The 12,853-nt window shown below is 31.6% G+C and overlaps 1 protein-coding gene across 4 annotated transcripts in view; it reads left to right on the top strand.

Annotated features, from left to right (window-relative positions):
* The window catches only part of LOC113553759 (unconventional myosin-Va), a 67,213-nt gene that overhangs the window by 34,806 nt on the left and 19,554 nt on the right, over positions 1 to 12,853 (top strand). Inside the window, exon 1 of one of the 4 annotated variants that reach the window (XM_026957265.1) lies at positions 4,192 to 4,544. The exons of the other annotated variants lie outside the window; for them this stretch is intronic. Coding sequence (XP_026813066.1) covers positions 4,454 to 4,544 — 91 coding nt within the window. The 5' untranslated portion in view covers positions 4,192 to 4,453. Of the gene's footprint in view, positions 1 to 4,191; positions 4,545 to 12,853 lie in introns of those variants that run through there. 4 annotated transcript variants of the gene reach the window in all.

The following is a 12,853-nucleotide window of genomic DNA, read 5'->3' as shown; positions in this document are numbered from 1 at the left end:
TTACTTATCTGTTTTACTTTAATAAATAAACAAAATTTATTTTTCAACATTCTTAACATTACACTCAATTAAAAGAAAATGTAGAAGGTATTGAAGTGGTGTAGGTATATCTTATATCGCGAAGATTTCAATACAATGTGTACAATATTCATTCAATTGTATTCGTTGTCGACTTGTAACGTGCAGAACACATACAATAACATAATATATATATATAATATAATAATAAAGGACGTAATATTATTCAACACATTTTGTATATATTTATACAATATTATGTAGGAATATATTATTATGTATAATGGGTATATATTATAGTAATAATTCTTTTATGTCGCGCTGTCTGCTTCTATGTCTACCGATGGACGACGGACGGAAAATGACAAAAAAATTCATATAAGAAACATTATTATATAATATAGATAAATTCAGATAAATGCATTTGAGCTTTCGCTATTTATTGCACGAGGGGTTTTTCGTTTAAATAAGTCCACTGACATTAATATGCGTTTGTCGACTCGTATCATACGTATCCGTTTACAACGTATGATAATATAATATAGGTTTACTCTGTGTGTATAGTAAATAAATACGCTTTACCAAGCAACAGAGTGTGTAATGTCGAAATAATACGTAATAACATAACATTTTAAAGATACATATATATATATATAATATTTTATACATGTGTGTGTGTGTGTGTGTGTGCAATACGCATGAAACTAAAATAATTGGATAAATCTAATTTAAAAACCCGCCCTCGTCAAAATGGGTATATTGTGAAAAAAAATTATATTTATACTTTGCATGCATATAGACGCTGCGAGACGCATATTTATAATATATAATATTATGATTTATGAATATAAATTATAAGCGTTACCTATAATTTTTATACTTTGTGAACCACAAATTTTCTTAGGAAATAAAAAGTGTTTTTAAAGTTTCGTATATAAGAACAAACATAAAATAGTAATCATGTTCTAAAAAATTTAAAAAAAGTCTTAAATTCCTTGTATTTCCTAAGATATTGTCTAGTCCTGTCATTACACACACGTCACACACGCATGTATAATATATATAATATATATATTTTATAAAATATTTCATATAAATAAACTATGTAATATGATATTATCATTTATATGCATATAATAATGCTTAATAGCCAATAGGTACACAATATTTTTTTGTTTGTACCATTTCGTCGTACCATATAAATATCGTATTGATGTTCGCCAGATAATTGTTTGGGTAATTGTTAGTATATTAACATCATTTAACCGTTGCGGACGATCAAACTTCAAACTTGCGAAGCCTATACTTCCTAAAGTTTGTCTGTAACCTGTAAGTACCTACTGAATATTTTTCTGTACATACTTAGTATATATTTTATATACTTAAGTACACGATGTTATAAATTGCATAAATTATCTTTCAAAATTAAAGTCATAATATTTCGCGATTTGACACGAATATTATTTAAAAGTATATTATATTTTATTACTTATACGTGTTATATGTATAGATCGAGCTTTATTATATTAACCTTACTCTATATATAATTCTAGTTATTATAAGTTGAACATTCTAGTTTTTTCATTTTTAAAAATCAAAAATATCGTCATAATACCAGAAAAACATCAGATATCAATACACCCCATTTCAAATGTAACCAAGAAATAGGTAATCCTAATTAAATTCGGACGATGGAATACTTCCTCTCCAAAAACTAAAAAGCAAGACCAATATTGTTGGCTAATACCAAGTGACAAAAAAGTATTCAATCAATTATCTAATTGAAATAGTTTTATTGAAGTACGAATTATTATGCATACTGAAAACTTCATCAAATTACACACCATGAGATAATCATTTGTTGGAAATCTGATAAAGTGACAACTTAATTGATAATCACCCCGACTGCGTGCGCTCTAAAAACACTTAATTATTTATCATTATCAATATCAAATATGTAACATAACGTCATCCAAAATTCCAAAATATCGTTAAGGACTTACGTTACAGTATTTATCCACAACACTCTTCTTTTATAAATGTATTCATTTTTCACGTTTTATCCTTGTGTGTGTATGTGTGTATGGTTATGTATTTTTTATAAATTAATAAACAAATAAATAATACGATTTTAGATTCTGAGCGTATTAAATTTAAATCGATTGATGTTCTTGCTACGCCGATAAAGATATATATATAATATACTTTAATTATAACAAGAAATAATCTTAATATTATGAGTTACGGCGCTTAAATAGTATTATAATTAATACAAATTCATCTTTAATTTTAAAAGTTTTTATGTATAATAATTTTCTTTGAAATGTAAACGCATTATTCTGTGCATCTTATTATTCGGGTTCAAATACGAAATAAAAAAATAATTTAGTTGAAATGCTCTAAAAATTGTATTTAAATAATTTATTCAACAAATAATTGATCAAGTAAAAGAATATATTATTAACCAATTATATGAGAATTTGTTATTATTCTCCATCTTCACTTATACATATATCCATCTTAAAATAAACATTTAATATTGAACGTGTTCGATGATCCATAAATCTCATTGATCCTTTACGTTCTTCTATATCACAATTCTTTGAATGCCGAGAATTTACAAAATTTTCTATAAACTTGAAATACGTATTGTTTTAGCCTTATTAAGTGTTTTATAAATCAATTGTCGCAGTTAAAATTATAAAAATAATAATTAATTATCTAAGTTATAAGTAGGCACAATATTTATAAATTATTCGAGTTTATATTGTTAATTATTAATTTGATACAGTTTAACATTCTTTAGTAAACTTTTGGTGTATTCAGGTTTTCATACCCATTATTTGTATAACCATCATTCTGCCAATCGATGGTCGAGAATTTTTTTGCTTTTACGGACACGGGACAACATTAATTATTGTTGATTTTATGAAAAAAAATTTTGTCCTACATATCTGTGTATTATTTTCATTAAACTAATTAAATGTGTTACTAACTTTATATTTTCTCTGTCATACTGGATTCAATTAGACAATTAACTAAATATCATAGTACTATAACATTAAGTATTGATTATAAATCATAGACTCGTGGATTACATTAAAAAAAAAACGTGGAAGTTGGCAAGTGGCATGCTCAAAGAGTGTTTTCTTCCTTATTGGTTATACTCTTATATTTTTAATAATACCGTTTAAAATAAATCAACATTAAGTAGTAAAAATAGTTGTAAATATGCAGTATATTAACACATTTATTTCAGCATTTAAACAATTTACGATTATTATCATGATTTAATGGAGGTGTATGATATTATATAGGTAACCAATAATCATTGCACACATTATATATTATAATTTATAATGCGTATGATAAATACCATTGTAATATAATACGATAACTTCAAACACTTTTGTTTTTACATACAATTTTTGTTGTAGTAAAATAAACGTACAACTCTGATTAGTTTTCATGATAATATAATTATCTTAAAATATGTGTTTATAGACAATATTAGACATATTATGTTGCCGTAAACCGAATCGCGTGAAAGCTGTTATCTGTAAATGGGAATTTTTCGTTAAAAAAAATTGAATCGCTTGTTTTAATGTAACGTCCAATGTCCATACAATGAATATTATACATTTTTCGTATTTGTGTTTTGTTTACGCGTTCGTTATAATACATTAGCGTACTGTCGCGACGGTCAACGGTCGCATTGGTATCCGAAACGGCGGCGGTATATGGTAAGCCGTTAAGTGCTTAATACACAACACTGTGCAGTATATTATTATGCGCACTTGCTATACCTACAATGTGATTTCCGGAAAACAAAAATAAACGAAAAGAAACAAACCGAGAAAGTCGGTACGAATGACCTTGATTTTGATTAACCCCCGCGGCCGAGTAGCAGTAAAAATATAGCGAGCAACGCGGACCACAGATGTAATAACGAGACAACTCGGGATGGAAACGCGACGAGCTGGTGTACCTTATATACCTGCCTACCTATTGCCTATATAGTTGCACGTCCTGCCGCCTACCTTTTAGACACGCCATGTATCGATAGTTAGCGCCGCCGCCGGTGCTCGATAGTTGAAGAATCCTCCCGCGGTCGTCGGTCCGCCGCCGCCCCGAGCTCTCTCGCTGCCGCTGCAGTCCGTGTCCGTCCGCCGCGTTGTGCGATCGTGTCCGTCCGGCGTGCCAGTTCGTAATTTTTTTTTTTTTTGCGTAATTTATAGTGTAATTATGTGCAAGTATTCTTGCGATGAAGTCGGTGACTTCTCGTCAAGCTGAGAAGCAAACCTAATACGTAATTCGGACGAGTGACTTGCGGCACGAACCGCGATGACTTGGCGACGAACGAAGACGGCTGCAGTTCCTTAGAGAAACACACGCATCTACCTATACACTTACCACCGTGTCGGATTCGGGTGTGATGGCCAGCGTGGGCCATTCTAAGGTCTTCATACTCGACAAATACTTCACAGAGCTACAAAAGTTCTGGGAGACGGAAATCAAGTTGCAAGGTAACGATAATGTCGTGATGCGGTCGCATTGATCATGATATTATTGTTATATACTATGATTATTATTGTAGTCATCGCCGCGAGTCTCTGCGTAATCTGATTTAGTGTATTGTGTCGTTTAGATCATCAATCATATTATATTATATGCTAATATTATTTTTCTCGATCGTGTAATGTATCTCGAAACGTATGTCTCGTACCCTAAATCCTAATACCTATGATTCGTGTCATCCACCCGTTATTGTCGAATAAATTAAATTAGCGTGTATGTGGTTAGATGATTATTTTTATGTACACATGTTCCCATAAAAAATTGTAATGAAAACATATGTAAAAAAAAAAAACCGTTATCCTTGAAAAAGAGACGAAATTATTAAAAACTAAAACTTACTACAGTATCATCGTTTTCCCTGGCGGTGCGACAGGTGCCTTAATTTGTATTTAAAAAACGAAAAGGGCACGTCATTGAAAATGATGTCTTAAATTATGTACGTTTGTCCCAACAATAAGGAATAAAGAGCGTGGTCTGACGTGTTCCAAGATAATAAACGCTACAGAACAAAACATCAATCAACGGAAACGATACAAAAACGGAGTTAGTTTTCAAACGATCACACATTTTCAACAAAACATACTTATAATTATCGAACGCACCTTCTAATAGTGGAAAATTATTTGTTTTAGGTATATTAAAATAAAATATTTTAACAAAATAAGAAACTAAACCAAAATTAGATAGATAAATACATTATAAACGAGTTCTTTAAATATTAAATATTACTACTTTTATTGAATTCTATTTGATAGTGTAATAATGTTTGCTATCTACCCATAATAATAAAAAATATTGTCCATTTTATAATCCATTTTTGCAAAGATAGTAGATTTAATCATATTTAGTTATTTTTTCAGCTTATACATAAGATTGTGTGGTATTCGCGTTCCATACTTTTTTTTTAATAATAATATAATATATTAAATTAACAAAATTTAAAAAAAGTAAAACGTTTAAAATCTTTTTTACATTTTGTTCTGAACAATTAAAATAAAATTAAGAATTTATCTACTTGCGTTAATTCATATTTTATATTGCGATTGTCCGTTTAGGAACTCCCTAAAGTTCTACGTCGCATGAGAACGTGGCGATTTCCCAAAACAAAATATACGAGTTCTGAAAAAAAAACGATTTTATCAATGACATTATTTTATGGTTCATATATACATGTTTGTATTTTGTAAGTAATATGTATATGTATATCATGCTACAATATTGTGTTCTCCGTCGGTCCAGACGGCGGTTTCGTTCAAGGACAGGACCTTTACGAAGTCCGGTTTGGAGGACACATTTTATACGGGTCTTCTCCGGTCTATACGGTTTGCATCGTTGTCGTTTGCCGAATCTACACATTCGATATTTTGATTTTTTTTTCAACTCGATAAAACAAACGTTAAATTCGTGCTGATTTGCTAAGTGAACGTCGATTTTCCTCTTCATTATAATATTATTATGCGCAATGTTGAATAACTTCGAAGACTGACCGTATTTAGGCTACAAGTGCACGTATTATAGTATTACATATATATATTGAGCAGAACCGCTCGTATAAATCATTCGATAAGGGCCTGAAGTGGCGGGTACACCGGTCGTCCGTCGGCTCCTTTGACTCGCGACGTCCCGTAACGCAGCACGAAACCCGACTTGCATGTGCGTGTGTGTTTGTATGCATGTTGTGTGTGGATCGATTATTAGTTTTTTTGTGTATATGTCCCACAGTTCTCAAGGTCCTACCCCAAACGACGGCTGACCATATAATATTATTTCATATTTATTTTTTTTCCTTCTCATCCGTCCTCGTATTTGATGCATGCCCACAACAATAGGACCCCAAAATCCGACCGTATTTTTATATACTATGACACCAAAGGTTTTTAAATACTAGTTTTATGACCGAAACTCTGACGTATATTATTACAGTTTCATTTCGTTTGTCAGAACATCTTAATTCTCTAGTGTGACTGTGCGAGTGTGTTTATGTAGGTATATGTCTACCGCACTGAGTGGTGGTGTCGTTTCTGTTTTGATACAATAATATTATTCAAGCAATAATATGCACAAGGTAAAGAAAAATGTATTATTATTTTTTGGAATATAAGTAAAAAATGTAGTTTTTACAACTTAGGGTTAGGTCCATTAATTTTTAATTGAGTAAATGTTATTTTACTGTATGCTATACATTTTCACAAACTCTACTAATTAAAAGTAACAAAATGTGGGAAACATCTTTGTTCGTTTTTGAAATTAATTTCCATTACAATTATAGGGTATACACTGAAAAAATCGTACCTCAAGTAAGGACTACTTACAATGTTCATAATAACATAAAAAATAATAACGCTAAAAATTTATCATACCATTGGTTTATCGTCGTTCTCGTTTTGCCACTTATTCAGCCAAAGTTAAAGAAGGGAGGGACTGCAGTTTATTTAAATATTTTCAACAATACTACGCAATAATTAATTTTAATATTTCCGGTTTGCGGCATTTTAGGGTCTTCCATTAACTATTATTTTTTACTTCCGACATCTGGAATCGGTAGTTACTCATAAACACTTGATCCTCATCGGTTGTAAATTTTATTATTATAGTTTTTCTAATATGTACGCGCGACGTGTTCGAATTTCATATCTTGACGTTATTTCAACAACCCGCGTTCGAAATGTAGATACAATTGTAAGATTTAGAACACAACATTATTTATGCGACGTCACAGCTGCCAGGGCGATAATAATAATGAATTAATATGATATAACGTCGAATATACGCGTGCAACCTACCTATAAATATGATAGGTAAGTGTCCACTTTTTTATACGAATTATTAACGTTCAGGTAATATTTCCATTAATCTGAAACCCGATAACTCGTTGTTATTTTTTAAAATCATTACCGGCGCTAGTGTTTTTTCTCATATTATAGGCATTTACATAGAGTGATTATATAAACAGGATTTACAGTAAACACTCGATATCTAAAAAACTACCGATTATCCTTTTTGTAAATATTTTTTATTATAAATAATTTGAATTCATTACTAATTTATCATATTTTTGAAAAATTTTTATCATTTTATAAATGCTTACGTTTTTTAATAACAGTATACAGTTTAAATATATTTTTCACTTTCATTTTTATGCGTGAAATATATACAGGCAGTAATTAAACACCAAGCTTGCTTACTTTAATTTTTTCATAGTCTAATCGTATATACGTATAGAGACAATATTTTCAACTATTTCGATTTTTATAAGGTTATGGTTTTCAACTAAGAATAGTCGTTTTCTACAATGTAAATTATAAACGTATAATTTTTTCAATCAAATGTTATGTACCTATTGAGGATAAAAACCATTATAATATATTTAGAAGATATATAGGGCTAATTATAGTAATTAATAGATAATTAATATTGGACTGAATGTTAAATCTAGTTAATAATTTATAAAAGAACATTATTTAATCTTTAGGTCGACCCTTAGACAATGTTTAATAACTCTAAAAGTTAAAACTATAGGTACATAAATTTATTTTGATTTTAGACCCCTGAATACAAAAAAAAAAAAATAATAATAATAAATTATTAACAGTAAAAAGGGCCCGGTGATTTCCACATAGTATTTATCATGTAAACTAATATATGTCATAGTTTGCCGAGTACCGGACACTCTTTAAATGGTTAACCAACACAAAACAGCATTTGAATATAAGTATTATTAAATGGGAAAAAGAGGGGTGACCATACTCGGAGAATCATCCTGAGTGTAAATAATATAGAAACAGAAGAAAGACAAACAAACAACACCCATAGGTATGCTGCTCTCGTGCTGGTATATTTGGCGTGAGGCGTTATGCTATAACAATTCGGATTCTGATATAGGTATAGGTATAGTAATATTATACTTACGTGTAATTATCGGAAGAAGTGCGTTTTCAGAAGTGACATGTGTTTTTCGGTAGAGGTCAGCAGCAGCGACGGCAGCAGACGAAATTATACATTATATACACACACTCATATAATATATAAGCGCGGCTTCAGGTTCATGGTTCATCATCACTATTACACTATTATAATCAGAGGCCATTCTCCTCTCGGCCGCCCCAAGGTTTTTTCAGTTTTATTATTATTACAATATTACTCCTTTTTTCCCTTCCTTTCCTCACACTCGTGTTTATGTGTGTGTGTATATGTGACTTGTGTGTATACCGTTTCAAGTTTATACCGCAAGTCGAGTGAACACACGTCGCTCATTAGTCATTTTCGGTACGCTCACACAGATACAAACTCACATAAACGAGCGACCCGGAGACCTGTACAGTAAGTGGTTTTCGATCTCTCGCGGGTCCGACGAAATGGAATTGACATGTTGACCGGAGGGGCTTTCTCTGTCTGTTGGATCGAAATAAAAACATCGCCCCGAATTTTTGTATACATAATATAAAGCATATTAAGTACCGATACCTAATCCACGCTGATGTGTGTATTATCATTTAAAATGTTATATACATTTATCTCTGAATGATTGTATAATATCGTATTTTACAATAATTTAAATGACTATCGATTAATTGTATTATTATTACGGTTGGTTTTGTGTTATATCTCACAATAATATATCATACGTACATTGCGCGTTAACTAATCACTACGGTAACATTTAGTATGTTGTATAGCACAGTCCTCGTAGTATGGAGTGAAAACCGTTTATATACCGCGGTTAGACGTGGTATTTACCGATTCCTGCAGTCGAAGCTGTGCTTCCGTTACCGCTAATGATTAAAATCGGTTATTGTCACAGCAATCTAGACAATAAGCTAACAATGCCTACAATTTGTTCTGCCGATTACATAATAGACTAGTCATTAACCAATTATATATATTCCGAACTGTTGGAGTTAAAAGTATTTTTAAAAGTCGTACAATTGACCAAGACTAAACCTTTTTTAACGTATCGCGGAAACATTCAGATTTGATCATTTTAATATTGGTATCCAGTAATCTAGACCCCTTGGAAAGGCACACTGAGTGTCCTTATATATAACTATAATATACAAAAGAATCCAATAGCATACATTTTAGACGTTTTACCTTTATCTCCACGACAGTCGAGTTTACAATTTTGTGTTATCACTTAGCAATATAATCTAAATCACTTTTTGATTGGTGTTTATTTTGATACATATAAATGTACAACAGGGGTAGAATTAGAGATAATCAAGTAAAAGAGCTCAATTAACGATTTAAAAACTGCGTTTCAAGTGTAATATTAATTAACACAGACAAAAGGTTCAACACGCCCCCTTCCTAGCCTCCAATGCTCAGACAAACAATTTGTTCATTAATCATTATTCATTTGTAAGTACTTCAGTGACCAGTACTTATTACCTCTAAATAGTATATATTTTTTGAACAATGGTAATAACTAAATTACAATATTGTTTATATTATAAAAGTAATTTTAATCAATTCAATTTATATATAAATGTAAATTTTTTTCAATAAAAATCATAACTATACTTATCAAATTATATTTCATACCTGTTGCAGGGAACTGATAACGGTTGATAATAATTTTGGTCTCGTTATTATAATAATAATGATTTGTACAAATGTATAATTTATTAAACTAAAATGAAATACCTTATTTGATAAAATCTCAAAAAAATGATACATTGTCAAAATAATTGATCAAAATAGTAAAACAATAGATTTTAGCCCAGATGTCTTTTCAACACTGTACACGCAACACTATAAAAACACATTCTTATTATTATTTTGGATGTTTACACGTCATGCATTTATTAACATTTACTTCATAAAAAGTAATACTATAGATATTATTATTTAAAATTTTTCGTTTAATAATTTAGTACGACTACTACTCACACAAGTCCAGGATAAATTTGAAAACGCTTAAAGTGATACGTGCTTATAGTTTATATTACGATAGTCGAATACTTAAATGCACATATTATTCATTACGTAGAAAACTGCAGTTTATTTCATTACCGATACATAAGTAACGCAGTAGAGTAAATAATTTTATCTCAGATATTATTCTTTTTTTGTTTACTTTAGTTCTGACTATCCATGTGTACATCAAATTAATAAAATAATATTACTTGATGAATTCGACAATTTATTCGAGTTTGTTGTTCCATCATAGATTATGGCGTATGAAAATATATATAAAAAAAAATGGATTGCACTTTAATGTTTGATTGTTATCGGTGATGAAAATTATTGCCGCATAGCAATATTTTCAAAAATTAAATCTCAATGTGTAATATCATAATGAAATGCAATTTTCAATATAGGATCATCGACGAAACCCGTGTATAGGAGCGGTGCACAAACAATAGAACACCCGCGTAGCTATTCTCAAAAACCTAAGTAATTATATTATTATATGTATGTATTATACTTGTCCCGTGAACCGCAGACCTAGACGTTTCTGTTCGAAAATCGTTTTGATTATGAAAATCGCTTAATTACGCGGTCCTGCCATATACGATTTTAGAGATATTTTTTAATTTGTAACGTATACTTGCTTACACGGTCTTATTAAATATTTTCACGATTCTCTATAGCAGTAGCAGCAGCAGCAGCACTACGCGTATAGTTACAATAGCAGACTAACAGAGTGTAAACAAAAACGATAATAAATTCCATTAATCGAAGCATGTGAATAATACGCGTCTACGAAGCTTTAATAGATACCTAAAAAAAAAAAAAAAAATCCACATGCGAGATTTACACGCCGATTTGAGCATGGGATATCAAACCATACGTGTACGAATATATATATATGTGTGCGTGTGTGCGTGTGCGTGTGTACGCCACATAACTTCCTAAACCACCTACATATATATATATATTATATATATTTTATAATACGCATATTAACTGGAAACGTGTAGCTGCTAATTTACATTTATTATTGTGTGTATTATATATATATATATATGTATATGTATACAGGAACACAGTAATAAAATCGACAATATTTTTTAACCGTTATATTATATGATGTGCGTAGTGGACATGTTTTGCGAAATGCAATAATAATAATAATAATATATACTTACTCTAATGAATAAACGCATGCGGTTCCAACGAATAATAATACAACGACTGGGGATTTTTTCGGGGTATTTTTCTGAGTTTTTTTTTTTTTCTATTATATTCTTCTTCCCGTACGGTAGGCGCGTATTATTATGTTATATCTCCGGTTATTTCGTATTATATGACGATGATTATACCCAACCCACCTACCTGCCCGTGGCTTTTGAATTGCACACCGTGAAATATAGTGTCGTGTTTTTGGCAAAGATACGGATTGCGCGCACATTGTGTACAAACGCGAAACACAAAATTCATCAGACCTTTTTCGGCGCACGTACGCGTACTCAGTAGGTACACTCACCCACGCACGCACACATTAAAGTGCACAAAGACTGCAAACGAGGGTTCCAGTTCATAAAACGATGTATAGTGAGCGCAGGGCCAACAGTGGATCAGCACGGTGCCGACTCGATCCGGGGCACGACGATGTTCACAGAAAATGATGTTCTCCGACAAACCAGTTTGCGTTCGAATAAATCTCGTCCGCATTTTCCCGACCGCGGACGAGACACGTGAATTAATTACCGAATAAAAAACCCATCCTTCCCCCTTCGTTGCCGTCCCGATAAGAAAAAAAAAACACGTCGTATCGCCACCTTTTCTCGGAACGAAAACCAAAAAACACACGCGCGCGCCGCGCCTTTCGTCGACGTTGGCCGCAACGAAATCGCTTTGATGCCCGTCGACTTTCGTGGTCTCGAATCGTACATATTAATATTACATTGTATAATGAGCCGCGTTTGACGTGTGTTACACTCATATTATTTTATATAAATCATCGCGATGTTTATACGCCAGACGGGTCACGAACAAACTTAACATTGTTATTATTACGCGCTTGTTGTGTAGTCGTGTATACGCGGCGACCGTAGTTGTTGTTACAAGAGGCCAGACGCGCCTACTATTCGGGTGGTGAAGTGTTGTACGTCTAATTAGTGCGTTTGTGTTCGCTTAAAATTGATAAAACGGCCAGGTCCTTAATTCTAATTCGGCGTTCAGACGCTCGTGCGCCGTGTTGCGCAAACCTCTATAATATTATAGTATATTTTGTTATTTTAGTGTTTACGGTTCCTTAAACGACCCGCCAGTAATTCAGTATGGCTATTGGTTTCGCTAAACAATTTTTGAC

Source organism: Rhopalosiphum maidis, chromosome 2 (genome assembly GCF_003676215.2).
Source record: "Rhopalosiphum maidis isolate BTI-1 chromosome 2, ASM367621v3, whole genome shotgun sequence".
NCBI lineage: Eukaryota > Metazoa > Arthropoda > Insecta > Hemiptera > Aphididae > Rhopalosiphum > Rhopalosiphum maidis.
This window is presented reverse-complemented; position numbering and strand designations above follow the sequence as displayed.